The sequence below is a fragment of the Sturnira hondurensis genome, unplaced genomic scaffold, assembly GCF_014824575.4.
Source record: "Sturnira hondurensis isolate 20B ecotype Veracruz unplaced genomic scaffold, ASM1482457v3 Scaffold0002039, whole genome shotgun sequence".
In the NCBI taxonomy this organism is placed as follows: domain Eukaryota; kingdom Metazoa; phylum Chordata; class Mammalia; order Chiroptera; family Phyllostomidae; genus Sturnira; species Sturnira hondurensis.
In genome coordinates this window covers 2,671,855-2,686,235 of record NW_028074670.1, presented here as the reverse complement: position 1 = coordinate 2,686,235, position 14,381 = coordinate 2,671,855, and the positions used below count along the sequence as shown (strand labels likewise).

General features: G+C 51.7%; 1 protein-coding gene across 2 annotated transcripts in view; it reads left to right on the top strand.

Annotated features, from left to right (window-relative positions):
- TCF7L1 (transcription factor 7 like 1) overlaps positions 1–14,381 on the top strand; it is a 151,508-nt gene that overhangs the window by 121,386 nt on the left and 15,741 nt on the right. Inside the window, exons 1-2 of one of the 2 annotated variants that reach the window (XM_037039545.1) lie at positions 6,804–6,911; positions 12,756–12,839. In XM_037039545.1, the coding sequence (XP_036895440.1) occupies positions 6,819–6,911; positions 12,756–12,839 (177 nt within the window). In that variant the 5' untranslated portion in view covers positions 6,804–6,818. Of the gene's footprint in view, positions 1–6,803; positions 6,912–12,755; positions 12,840–14,381 lie in introns of those variants that run through there. The other variant, XM_037039537.1, reaches the window with a different exon arrangement.

Sequence of the window (14,381 nt, the reverse complement as noted above, 5' to 3'; positions counted from 1 at the left end):
ACCCCAAGAACAAGGCCACTGATTGCTTTTGGCCTTTGGTCTTCGGCTACATCTCCACCTGGACCTGACTAGGACATTTATGTCTCTGATTCAGTAAACTCTGGAACACCCTGCAATAGTCATCAAGGACCTCTCACAAATGATGTGCCGGGCTGAGGGCTGTGGGGACCCAAGGGACACATAAGATTCGGTTCCTGCAGCCAAGAAGCTTAGAGGGAGAGGCGGGGAGGAAGGCCATGGGGAAGCAGAGTGTGCAAACAACACGGAGGAGGGACTGAGCTAAGACAAGGAGAGAGGGGTTAGGGAGCCATTGCAAGGTCTGGGGTAGCAGAGATGGAGAAAACACTGGCGGCCAGTGGACAGGACTTGGTGATTGGCTGGGCAGCAGACAGGGAGAGGGTGGAGGGAAAGACTCTGAGGTTTTCACCGACTAATGCACAAGAGGGTGGAAATATGCATACGGGAAGAACATAGTGACATGTTGGCTGTTGAGTTTGTGTGTAGAACCTCTTCTGGTTCTTAGAGGTACACTCACCTGTAATTCACTGCAGCCTCTGGACAACCATCAACACGTGGTTCTCCCATAGTGGTCCTCAGGGGTCGTCTATTTCCATCATCTTTGCCACACAGCACTATACTATTTGCTTAAATTTTTTATTTGAATTGACTTACTTTTTCTCACTTTTAAAAAAATGGACCTTCATTCGATTCCCAGTCAGGGCACATGCCTGGGTTGCAGGCCAGTTCCCAGTAGGGGGCCCATGAGAGGCAACCATACATTGATATTTCTCTCCTTCTCTCCTTCCCTTCCCCTCTAAAAATAAATAAATAAAATCTTTTTAAGAAATGGAGCTTCGGCCCTGGCTGGGCAGCTCTAATCGTTAGAGCATCATCTCAATACACCAAGGTTGCAGGTGCAACCGCAGGAAGGGCAGGTACAAGGAGCAACCAATGAATGAATGAATGAGTAAGTGGAACGAAAAATCCACATTTCTCTCTGAAAAAAATCAATAAAAAATTTTAATGAAGCTTCATTGTAAGCAGCAGCATCCAAAAAATCCAAGCAAAGTTGTCCTTTTATGTATGTGTGTGTGTGTGTGTGTTTATTTGTTTTAATGCCTATTAGAGTGAATAGTTTAAATACTAAAAAAACAGATGTTATGTAGTAGAGTTGAGATGGGAATTGGGAATGTGGTGCAATGATCATCCATATAAAGTATCTACTCAGAATGCCCACATACTCTAAGTAAATGTTAATTTCTTAGTCTTTCTTCCACTGTCCTATCCTAGCTTCCTGTGCCCTTACTTTAGTATGGGTGCAGAATTCTTTTGCGGCTCCCTGTGAGTGACTAACCCCCTTGCGTGCACACATTTCCACACACTCTAGGAAAGGTTGCAGGAACCTGTGCTAAAAGGCTTCTCTCTCAGGAGGGATGGCCCTGCGTAGCAGTGGCTGGTGTGTCCCTATTCCTGGCGTCCTCTCTTGCCTGTCGGGTCAGAGTTCTCTCCCAGCACTGCCCATCTATTGAGGGACCTCCTCAGACATTTCCCATTTCCTGGTGCCCAGGATTTGTTGACTTTGGCCCACTGATAGGCCTGCGGCCCGATGGAGAAGGGTTTGGAGACAGACCCTTCCAAGCTCAGCACTGGGAGGCAGCTCCAGGCCGCCTGGCAGTTCCTTTGTGTATTTTACTGGCCCTTGATAAGCACTTCCTGTTCCCCATTGATTATACACAGATCCTGCTTCCTTTCTCCTCAATACCTGGGATGCTTTCCAGCTCCTCCTCCCACGGGGAAAATCCATATACTTCAGAATTCCCAGGCCCGCTTTTGGTCAATGGGCTTGCTGCAAATCATAACTGGTTCCGCTGTCCAGCCACATTCCTTATGGCTCCTCGCATCTGTCTAGGAACGAGGTCCCCGTGTGCCAACCAGGGGAGGAGTGCTCCAGGCCTGCTTGTGGCCTCTGCTCACCAGCCGGAGGGGGTATCTCCCAACCTTCCAGCTTGAATCGGAAGAACAAATAAACTGTGCCATACAGGTCAAGTTTAGCCAACTGTCAGTGGCTGCCTCGTATACTGGGTTGAGGATCCTGAAGTCTTCCCAGCACGCCTGGGAAAGAGTGACTGTCAGAAGTACAGGGGGTTCGGGTGGGGGTGGCAGCACTTACACCCCATATTTGCTATCCCAAGATTCCAAGATAAGATTGCAGCTTCTAGAAGACAAAAAGCGCCCCCCCCCATACCCTTCAAATCATACCATGAAAGTAAAGCCCTGCTTTCTGTTGCTAGCCACACCATCAGCTAGTTCGTGACCTTGCGTGAATCCAGGAGCTCCCAGTAGGCTCCCTTTCCCCCAAGGTGGGGATGATAATACCTGCTTTCCCTGTGTCTCGGGGTCAGTTACATCGAATGAGACAATCAGCATACAGTGCTTTGAAAAGTGAGATTACTGTAGAAGTGGACCCTGCCTGTATTCCCCTGCTTAGGTGCTGCCCCTTTATAAAATCTTTGGTTTTCCCATGAGAATCCTACTCACTGTAATCCTTCCCTTCTCTAACCTGTCATTTGCTGGCTTATGTTCTAGTTATTCATGCACTTAAAAATCTTTCCCATGAGATGTCCTAGACATCGACAACCACCTTAGGTAGGAGGTGCCCCTAAACCTTCGTGGAATGCCCTGTGCCACACGCTCACTGTGTCTTCATCAGTTCTGTGTACAGGCAGGTCTTTCTGTGAGAATCAGAAGCCACCTAGTAGCTCTAAGGACCATAGTTGGATGTTGTAGAAAGGTATTTCTAGGAAAAGGTATTTCTAGGAAAGGTATTTCTAGGGGCCGCCCACATGGGGAGGGAGACAGGAGCCATGGTGACGGTGCAGAAGAGGATTTGGGACCCCTTACTTCCCACCTGCCACCCTGTTCTCTGAGGTGTGGACCGCAGACACTTTGTCATCCTGAGGCAAAGTGACCTGCAGCTCACCACCCACCCCCTTCAAACTCCCAAGAGCTTCCTGGATAGAAAGTCTGGGGTCAGGGGCCCAGACGCAGACAGAAGGCTGCTGCAGGGGCCCAGATGTGAAACAGGGAGGGGTGAACCCCTCGGCCCTAGAAACAGAATGTGGAGGCCAACAGCTGGTGAGGGAGGCAGCTCCAAGATACTGGGGTCGATTTGGAGGCTTCTAGTTGGGTAAAGGGAAGGCTCGGTTTAGGGGAATGAAAATAACTAATCTGAGGTTTACTTTTAATCGCTTTGCCTGCTGTTGCGATGGTCATTGTAAAAATTTCAGATGAGTCAGAGAAGCACAAAGGAAAAAGTAAGAAAACTGCCTGCAGTGCTAAAACCCAGTGAACACGTTTCGGTGACTGCCATTCCTAGCTCTGCAACTGGCTTTGCTCACTGAACAGTTTGCCCAAGACATTTATTCAGGTCCATAAACACTGATCAACCCGGGGGCCCACCCACGGAACCTGAAACCGCAGCAGACGAGGAGGAGGGGGCTTCCAGGCAGGAAGCGTGCTTCCCCAGAGCTGCCAAACAAGATGAGGCCAAAGAGATGCCAGTAGAATTTGGCAGATAAAGGTCAGTTGCCTTTATTCTTTTTCCTTAGTCCGCCGTGGCCTTGCAGTAATGGAGGCAGAGGCGCTGGAATGGAAGCCATTGGTGACGGCTGATGAGAAGGTGGAAGCTGCCTGTTACAGAACGGGGCAGGGGAGGAGGGAGAGCAAGGAAGTGCAGCTGTGCACCAGCTGCCCGGTTTGCCCAGCCACACGCATGGCTGCCAGGGCCCTGCCCGCCCCCCACCCCCCCACTCATACACGCCTATCTGTCTGCCCTTCTTCCGTCTGAGCGAAGGTCATATGCAGTAGAGGTTGCTCAGTCCTGTGGAAAGTGTGAGGAGCCACAGGGATCCCTCCCCTGCATGTCTCAGCCCTGGCTGCCTCTGCCCCCGCAGACTGCATTCTCACCCATCCCTGACCCCGGGAGACTGGAAGCCCACTCCCTCTTGGCCACACACATCTTTTTTCTGGCCTTCAAATTAGAACATGTACATCTGACAATTCCCAGCCTCACTTACAATAAGAAATGGGAATTGAAACTACAATGAGCTACTGTTTTCCACCTGCCAATTTGGCAAAGATCAATGAGTTGAATACCACTGGGTGGGCATAGCTATGGGAAATAAGCTCTCTTGTGCTGTTGGTGGCCGTGTAGACTGTGAGGTATTTGGTAATACTTCTCAAAACCTAACATATCCCACAACTGGATTCATACACGAACAAAAGGATGAGTGTTGGAGGATATTCGTCGCAGTGAAAGAGTGGGAAGCACCTACCTGTCTGTGAACATGGAAATGTCCAAGAGCTCGGGCACCTCCATGCGGAGGAACACTGCGCAGCTGTTCTCACAGTGAGGCAGCCGTCTGTATACTGCTGTGGAATCAGCGCTAATTTGTTGCTAGGTGAACAAGATGGGGGCGTGTGGGGGGTCCAGAGAACAGGGCAGAGGCCAGTAGGGGCCAGGACAGATGGGCTCACCTGATGGGAGGGGCGTGCTGTCCTCATACCCCAGACACAGCTGTGACAAGGCCCAAATCAACCGGAGAGGAGGAAGGGCCAGGCAGCCATGGAGAAACTTCAGCCCGAGGCCCTGCGTGTCAGCCTTCCAGAGCCGTCTGAGCAGAGCCAGCAGTCTCTGCCGCAGGACCCAGGCCCAGCCCAGCTCCCGCTGCTCCCTGGGCAGAGCTCCTTCCCAGCACTGCCATCAGCCACTCCCCAGCATTGCTTGAAATCATCCATGGTGGGAGTATTTACCCCAAGGACACCAGCACGTGCTACAAAGCAGGGTTTGTGTTTGTGTTTTTGCTTCAAGAGCCAGTTACGAAGAAGCATTTACCGCTAAACAGAACCTCACTCATCAGAAAGCACCCAGAGATGAGTGAGTGGCCAAACTCTATGCTAATCAGCTCTTCCCTGTCCTGGGGTCAGGTGCAGGCCATAGGCTTGTGGAACAAAAATAACTTTTAGTGCCCTGGCTGGCATAGCTCAGTGGATTGAGCATGGACCTGTGAAGCAAAGGGTCGCTGGTTCGATTCCCAGTCAGGGCACATGCCTGGATTGCCGGCCAGGTGCCCAGTAGGGGACACATGAGAGGCAACCGCACATTGATGTTTCTCTCCTACTCTTTCTCCTTCCCTTCCCCTCTCTCTAAAAAATAAATAAAATATTTTTTAAAATAGCTTTTACTGACTAACCACATATTTCTCAAGAGCTCACCACATGCCTAGCACTGTGTTTGGTTCTCTCCTAAGTGGCCAACATACTTGAGATAATTACTGTGCCGGGTGGTAGGTGCTGCTATTCTCAGGCTGCAGGGGAGACGCCAGAAGTTCTGTAAGGCGCGGTAACTTCCTCAGGCAGACAGTTTGCACAGGCATCAGCCAGGACTCCCGATCCTCTGCTGGCTGACACCTCGGCCCAGTCCCCTCTCCCAGGAACCCACTGTGGTGCAGGCAGGCAGGCAGCTGCATTTGGTTTTCTTTTCTGCATAGGAGGCCGTCCGGTCCCGGCCACCAGGCTGATAGAGTAAAATATCCCCGTTTTAGAGGTGAGAGGATCAAGCCCAGAGCCCGGAACCCTGGTCTCTTGCCTCCTGTGCTCCCTTCTTCCAACACTGGAAACTGGCCTGTGGGAGAAGCCAGTTTTTACAGACAAACCTTTGGTCGACTCTGGCAGGCAAAGGTGACAGATTCTCTGAAATGAGAAGGGTAGAGAATACTTGGACGCCATCCGGGAAAGAAAGGGAGCTATTGGGAGAAACAGGAGGAAATGTGTGTTTGTGGGGCAGCTGAAACCCAGCCGACCCCCTCTTTCTGAGTTGACTGTTCAGCCATGAAGCCCTGTTGGAGTGAGTCCCTCTGCCGTCAGTGGCCACATGCTGTGGCCGATGTTAGAGAAAAGTCACTTCCTTGGTTTAAAAGACTGCAAAAACAGTGTGGTTCTAAATGACTTTTCCACAGAAAGTGATTTCTGTCATATTTAATCAAAAAGTAGCTTATTTTAGGGCAGTCTATGGACTTATTTATAGCAAGTCCCCAATCAACGAAAGCCCAAGAAGGAACCCACCTTCTACACCTGAGTGAAACGAAGAGAGTGATCGTGTCTGGGATTCAGCGCCTTCCCCAGACGAAGCACGGAAACTACTCGCCTTTTTTAGGAAAGGAGATAGAGGATAGGAGTGTAAACCCTTTTTTATTCATTTGCTCCTGGAACGTTGTCTAAGCCTTCGTGTTTGGGAACCAGTTCTCCTAATACTTTGTTTGTCTTCAGTGACTCCTGCAAACTAAACACTTGTTCCCACTTGGGGAACCCTTCTACCTCCTTACTGATGAGTTCATTGTTCATTATTGGTATGTTTTCAAATTTAAAATAACGCATGTCCATTTTGACAGAAAATAGATCTTAAAACAGGACTCCAGGAACTGGCAGAGAAAGGGCACCACAGCCTCCGAGCTGCATTTACAAATTCTTGGCAATGCTAAGCCAGTTAATGTGAGAACCTATATCACTCAAGAGTGAAAGGGGTCCGTTGCATGCGCTCCACATCACGAAAGGATTCGGACGAGGCCGGACAGTCCATTGTTACAGACGTGGAAACCATTGTTACAGACGGGCTCACACGCTGATAACGTGCTGGGGCTCAAGGAGGGACAGACACGTCGTGAATGTTGGTTTCCGGGTGAGGAATTGGTGGTGCGGGCATGACCTTTGAGGACCTTACATTCCAGAGGACAGAGTGCATAAATGGATGACAACACCGCATGCTGAGTGCCACAGGAACGCCCAGCACAGCTGTGGCACCGAGGGGAGAGCGACTGACTTCTGTGGAGAGCGGAGAAGGCTTGTCCAGGAAGGTGACTGAGACCCTGGGTTTTGGAGCATGAGTTAGTTTCCCACCAGTAAAAGCATACACTGGGCTGGGGACCAGCTGCGCAATTCGGCTCCATCCCTAAGGACTTCGGTGCAGCTGGTGCTGGGGGTGGGCGCTGGAGGGTTGAGGCGCAATGGTAGGTGGGCCGAATGACTGGTACGTACCCCTTTACCTAGCAACCAACCAAGGAAGCATTTGTAGCAGGGGAGAGATATGGTAGACTGGTTTTTAGGAGTCTAAACTCTTAACAGGATTCTTGGCCAGAAATGATTTCATCACCAATTGTGGCAAAATAGAGAGTAAGGAGAAACAGAGCATCTGTTCGTTGCCATTTATAACGACTCCTAATGCTAAAAGTTGCCTTAAGAAGAAGTGGAGAGTACCGTGTCCTCCAGGCTCTGTGGTGGGCAGATGTCCATCTGCAAGCTTGGGTTCCTAGGACGTTTTCTCCTACGGCTGTGTGCACAGCACGATTTCTGAGAGGGAAGCGTGGGAAAGCTTCTCTTTATCAAAGGGGTCCTGGTTCTGGGGTCCCAGAGTCTGTTTACTGTTCGGGGACCAGAGAGGCAAGAAGGACTGGACAGCTAGAGAAAAGGGCTGTTTCTTTCTGCACCAGGCCTGTTCCTCCCACCAAGAAGCAGCAGAAGGGATTCTGTGGGGTGGGGTGTTCTCACCTGGGAAGCTTTTGGGGATGACACGTTTCCTTGCTTCCCACTGCAGTGCGCCCCTCCTGGGAGCAGTGCTGTTGACTCTGTAACTTGAAGCTTTGCTTCCTCTCCTGCCTAGGCCTCACTTAAAGGGTTTTCTGTGAGACCGTGTGAATGGGGAGAATGCGGGCGTCTTCACCCACAGTCCTGTCCACACACACGCAAGCTGGGGGAGGGGCCGACCCTACCTCCTGGGAGGCGGAGGGTTAATCCCCGTAGCTCATTGGCAGTTCGGCCTCTGTACAGGGCATGCTGGGATTTCCTCCCAGCTGTTTTACATCATGAAGATTTGCGTGTTGGGGAAATTCCAGGGCACAGCTGCAATTAATCTGCTGTATAGTCTTCAAGCTAAGCAGGGAATTCTGTAGGACCGAGTCTCCGCCTCCCTGCAGGACTTGGGGGGTGGGGGGCGGGGGGGCTCTGGCTCCCGCTGGGAGCTCCCTTCACCGAGGCCCTTCCCCAGGCCTGAGTCGGGCAGAACCAGCCCACCTGGCCAAGCGTCCACCCCGAGGAGGGCCTGGACAGGGGTCCAGGATGCAGAAAGGGGCCCAGAACATTAAGTAAGAGCAGCTCCCCTTATAAATTATAAAGCCAAAATAACTTCCAAAGCCACACTTGACAAAGATGTCATAAGAAAGAAAACTTTTGTTCCTTCTTTCGTAGGAATGTTGAAGTAGAAATCTTAAAACACTCGTGGTTAGCATTCCGCAGAATACTGCAGGGACAAACAAGCCACTCTGACCAAATAGGTTTTACCTGGAAGACACAGAGGCTTCAGTGCTAGGACCCCCGTCACTGGGCACACACACGTCTCCTGGATGCGGGGAGACTCAGAAACGGCTCCAGTGAAAAGGAGCTGAAGCCTTTTTATCAGGGTCTAAACCATAGCCTCCCAGTACCTCACTGTGGACTGCAAGAGCGGCATCTCCCCAAGTGTGTTCCATGGGCCCCTGTTCCCAAAAAGAGTTCCCAGGTTCTGCAAGATTGGGGGACTGTATACCTGTCCTGTCTCAAGAGTCACAGCACGCGGTAGCATATTAAGCAGCATGTGTAAATCAAGGGTGGTGTACTTGCCATTTGGGTGGTTCTGGGTGTTTTTCAGGTTTTGAGTATCAGGGAGATTCCTTACCCCCTTGACATTTCACAAGCGGTGGCCATCGCCGTGCCTTGGCCATCGGATGCACCGCTTCCACCCAGGTCCTGTGTTTCACATTCCATGGAGCGTCCGCAGGAGGGCGGTGGCTGGACCATCCTGCAGACTGCAGCCTGCCCACGACACACCGGTCAGGGCCCAGCTGACAGAGCCCAGACTGGCCTCAGGAAAACCAGTTTTAATTTGCCTGCGTGCCATTATTGTGAAAACATCCTCATCTCAGCTACATGTCTCTTCATCCCCAAGGACGTGCTCCCACCAATGAGTGGCTCCCCTGGGGTATCCTAGGCCTGGCTTATGTGAGAATTGCAATCAAGAAGTTTATTTCCACTGAACATTAAGCTGTACCTGACCAAGGGATTCAGAACCACCCGGCCACCTCCAGATTTCTCAGGGAGGAGAACAGGGGTGTGCATGGTTCTGGGAAGGTAAGCTGTCCCTTTAGAGTGCTCCTCTCCCTCAGAAGGGCACTCCAGAGGCATTCCATGGCTAAGCTGCAGGGGGCACCAGTGTTCTCTATAGGTCCATGTCACCCCCAACCCTCATTACTTACTTCAAAATCTTAAAAAGGCAGAAAGGTACAGTAGGGGAAGTGACAGCCCTCCATTTCACTTCTCTCCAGAATATATCCTCTGCACACACGCACCCTCCGCCTCCAGGATGGGCTGGAGCGGGAGGGGTCCTAGGCCAGACAGGTGCCCAGGATGCCCAGGACCAGCTCTCCTCAGCTGTCTGACGGATCGGCAAGGGGCCCAGGCTTCCGTGGTGGACACCCACCTTGGAAGCTTGCAGGTCTCAGAGTGAGTGAGTGAACACACAGTGCAGTATACAGATGATGTGGTTTAGACTTGTGCACTTGAAACCTGTATGATTTTATTAACCAATGCCACCCCAATAAATTCAATAAAATTTTAAAAAATAAATAAAGCCAGTGGACGAGAGTGGACCGTGAGGCCCATGTGGCCTCCTTCTCCCACCAGAACTCCACGCTTCTGGGTAGTTAGGTGAAACCTAAGCACGTGCTAGACAACCCCAAACAGTAGCTATTACTGAAGTTCTCACCGTGAGTGGTGTGTGGTTTATCGCACGTTCGTACCTTGGTAGCCCCAGTGCCGCCGCAGACAGGCCATCGCACCACACAAAGTATGCTGGGTACCAGCTCCCCACCCTGAGGAGCAGCGGTTCTCACCAGGAGCATTTGTGCTGCTCCGGGCGACAGTTGGCAAAGTCTGGAAGCATTTCTGGTTATCACAAGTGGACAGGAGGATTGGGGGTGTTGGCATTTAGTAGACAGAGGCCAGGGATGCTGCTGAACATCTACAATGCACAGGACAGCCCCCCACAAAGAACTGTTTGGCCCAAAATGTCAGGAGAGCCAAGGTTGAGAAAGCCTGTGTTAGAACCCTAGGAGCCTCTGTGCCTGATGGTCCATGAGGTCGTGTGGTGAGACCCAGCGCTCCAGCAGTGTCCCAAACTAGGGTGTAGGCAGGCTCCTTGGGCCGCCCCTCATGCTGTAAGAACAGCCTTTGCAAGCCGACAGGAGCAACGTGAGCTCAGCATGCGTCTTTGTGATTCTGAATAGCGAGTCAGATGCCCATAGAGCTGATGGATTTTAGGAGCCTTCTGTGCTTTGAGGGGAGTGTTGGGGGTTGGGGACACTTTTCTTTAGTGCCTGATATTTGTGATTATACTTCAACTTCAAAAAACAAATATTCTGGTAGTTGCTTCTAGGGAAATAAGTGTGATGTTTAACACTCAAGGGTAAGCTCTGGCCACCTTATTTGTCCCAACAGATCATTGATGTGTACGTCTTCATTCAGCTCCTGGGTGGCCAACCTTGTTTGAGGCAGAAAAGGAGAGAGAAAAGCCCACCAGAGTAGAGGGTGGGGGCGGGGTGAGGTATTTAAGAAACTGGTGGTGTGCCCTGGCTGGTGTAGCTCAGTGGATTGAGTACAGGTCTTCGAACCAAGATGTTGCCGGTTTGATTCCCAGTTAGGGCACGTGCCTGGGTTGCAGGCCACGCCCCCAGTGGTGGTTGCGTGAGAGGCAACCGAACATTGGTGTTTCTCTCTCCCTCTTCCTCCCTTTCCCTCTCTCTAAAAATAAATAAATATAATATTTTTAAAAAGAAGCTGGTGTCGTTGAACAGCTTTAGACCCATGTTGTAGTGAAAAGTATGGGATTTGAGACTGAGAGACCTCTGCCCGGGCTCTCGCCATGAAGTTGGGCCAAGCTGCTTACCTTGCGTTTACCTCCCTCAGCTTGCCTGCAAACTTGGGACAGTCAGCCGAACTTGCCACAGTAGGAGACTGTGGAGACCTGGGGTGTGTGTGTCAGAAGGTTTTGAAAACTGACAGTGTGGCAAAAATGTTATTCATCGAGAATATCAGTTTTAACTAATGATAGCAATATTTGTTGGGATTTTTAAACTTGCCATAAACATTTAAATAAATCCCAGCTCAGCTCTGGTAGAGAGGGAGGGGGGTGGGGGTGGGGAGGGTGGAGGTAGATCGGACCACCAGAGGTCGGGCACACAGGTCAGTCAGACCCTGCGCGAGGCTCGGGCTGCAGCAGGCTGGAGGACCCAGGGTGGGAAGACCGTCCCTACTCCCTGGGCCCCACACCTTCACGCACTCTCACCGCAGACCTCCTGCAGCCAGCCCACGTGGCCAGTCTCGTCCACTGCCTGCCACTCCCCAGCCCCTGGCAGACGTGTCCTTGGATTGTCATTCTTGCCCGTGGATGCTTTTTGGAAAGCCCGGCCTCTTCCCGCCCCACTCCCTCCATCCAATCTGGTGCACGTAGTCAAGGCCAAACTATGACTTTTCCTGGAATTGTGTGGCCAGAGCAAGAGATGATTCGAAGACTTCTTTTTGTCTCTGTGTGAAACTCTTGCTGGAGCCACCATTTCCTATTAGAGATTTCATTTTCCAAGCAGCCTCAGGGATCCGGCCGAGTCTGCATGGCCGGTCTGCTGCCCAGCGGCGCCTTGTCAGCGTGACACTAAGACAACACGCGTGCTTTCGCTGCTGGCAGGGACTGACGGTTTGCTTGTGGAAATCACAGCTGCCGTTTATCAGAGGTCTCTCATATGCACAGCAGCGTGCTCAGTGCCTGACACTGTCCCTGATCCTTCTAACAACCAGTAAAGTTAATGACAATGGCCTTGCTCTACAGATTTAGGAACTGAGACTCAGGGTTATGGCGCTTGCCTGGGGTCACACCACTCGCCCTGGCAGAGTGAGAACCTAAACCCTTGGACGCTGGGCTCCAGAGCCCTGCGTGCAGGTGGGCTCTCCCAGGGCCTCCCTGCCTCTCTCTCCACGGACTCTTGCCAAAGACTGCCACGCCAGGGTTGAGGAGAAGCCTTCGTTTGTTTAAAGGATGTGTGTGTGCACGCGCGCGTGCTGTTTCACTGTTTGGTTTGGATCTTCTGCAGTAATGCATAGTAAAAGGCAGGGTGTGGACTGGATTATCTTTTCAAGGTTGAGAAACACTGTAATGGAGTAAGTTCTGCACCTTGACTGTGAATAGATATTACCCGTGACTGTGCAAGTGCCAGGCAGATGGTTTTTATTCTTCCACTCACCGGGTCCTTCTGGAGAGGCAATTTCTTATTGCGTGCGACACCGTAGGACATGGAACTGACGGCGCAGGAACACCGTCTGAGACCCTTTCCTCCCTCCTGAGCCCTGCTTGCCCAGGACTACAGCAGGGAGGACGTGACCGTCACCAACAGGCTCTTTGAACATTTTGGTCACTGTAGGGTTGTGTGTGCTCCCCAAAATGACAGGGAGCTGTTGGTGGTAGTGGTGGTTACGCATGTATGTTCTGCCTCATGGGGGCCATTCGGGCAGCATGGGGCGTGTACCGTTACAGCGAATCACATCTCTGACTCGCCAGCAGCCCCGCCACAGGGTTCCTCCTCTGCTCACCAGCTGCTTCGTGTTTTCTGTCTCCCGTACAGTACCTGCAGATGAAATGGCCCCTCCTGGATGTCCCCTCCAGTGCTACAGTCAAAGACGCCAGGTCACCGTCCCCGGCACACTTGGTAAGTCTGTCTCTCAAAGTGCTGAAGGAACGAACACTCTCGCTCACCTTGTCTGTCACTGCCTCCCTCCGCCCTCCCGAAGCTTCTGAACCTGGTGGTGTTGCCTCAGGTGTGTGAGCAGCCCAGCTGTCAGGGCTATAGCAGCGAGGCTGTGCGCTTCCCTGCCCCTTCCACCTCAGCAGCATCCCACCTGGGGCGTGTGTGATTGGAAAGGCCGTCTGGCCCTGGCTGGTAACCCTGGCCCTTATGCTGGGCAGTGGTGCTTGTCCTTCCTTGTGGGAGCTCATTCAGCCGCTGCTTCTCCCTTGAGAAGCTGTAGGCAACAGTTGAAGCAACTCTTCTCTACAGTGTGTTCTAGGGAAGAGTGAAGTAAGACACATGCACATGAAAAACCCATGGGGCAGCCAGGGTTCCTCCAAGGCCTGTGGCTACACAGGCTGCAGAGAGCAGTCTGGATGGTCCTGGGAGGCAGGAACGGAGGGGCCCCAGTAGGTCTCCTGACCACCTCAGGACTTGCACCGGACTGAAATGGAAAGCGAGTAAGAGATGATCCTGGAATCTTGCATTCCTTTCTAGGACTCTTAAGAGCAATCCTTGCCTTCAGACTACGGACCCCATGAGCTAACTGGTGTTGCCCCTGTACTGTGAGTCTCAGAGTCACAGCAGGCGCAGCGAAAAGGAAGCCCAGTTGGCGTGTCCTAGCCATTTACAGATAAGGAGACCTGGGAGTGCACAATGTTTTTCAAAACTTTATTATGGAAAATTCCACCTCTTCCCTCCCCCCCACACTTCCCCTCCTGGCACACGAGGTGGTTTTAAAGCAAATCCCAGTTATATTATTTCTTTGCATTCGAGACATTTCAAGATAGTCCTGATAATTCTTTTTCATTATAAGCTTAGCATCTACTTGAAGAGAAAGAAGGTATATATAAAGATAGATAATGATGCCATGAGTCTCTGATCTCCAGTAATCATGAGGGCACTTATGGGAGCAAAGCCCGTGGTGTTTTACAGAGCACCATCTTGTAGTTCTCAGATGGCTGTCATAGCCCTCCGCTGGGGAGACAGCTGGGGACCACCGTTCCGCACGCTGTCTAGGAGAGGCCAGTGACTGTGTAAGCAACAGTGAGTGGCAGGACCAGCCGTCTGGTGCGGGCTGCCCGTGAAAGGTTCTGTGGCCAGTCATCAGACATGAGCAGCCGCTGAGCATCCCAGGAGCTGAACAAACATCCCAGAAACGGGCCAGGGTGGTGAATGCCCCTCCAGATACCTATTTCGCATGGCTGAGCACAAAGTACAGGTGCCCTCTAGTGGTGAGAGCCTGTCACAGTAGAGGACCTGACATCCCACATCCACCCTACCACAGACCTGGCTGTTCTCTCCCAGCCCAGCTCTCTTTAACCGTTTCAAGTCTTTGCTGCCCCCCACCTCCATTCTGCAGCATCCTGCAGCCCACTCCAGACTTTGAGAAGGCAGGGCCCCCTCCTCTCTTTCTTCCACATACCATCTCTCTACACATTGTCTAAAATCTCCATCTACTTT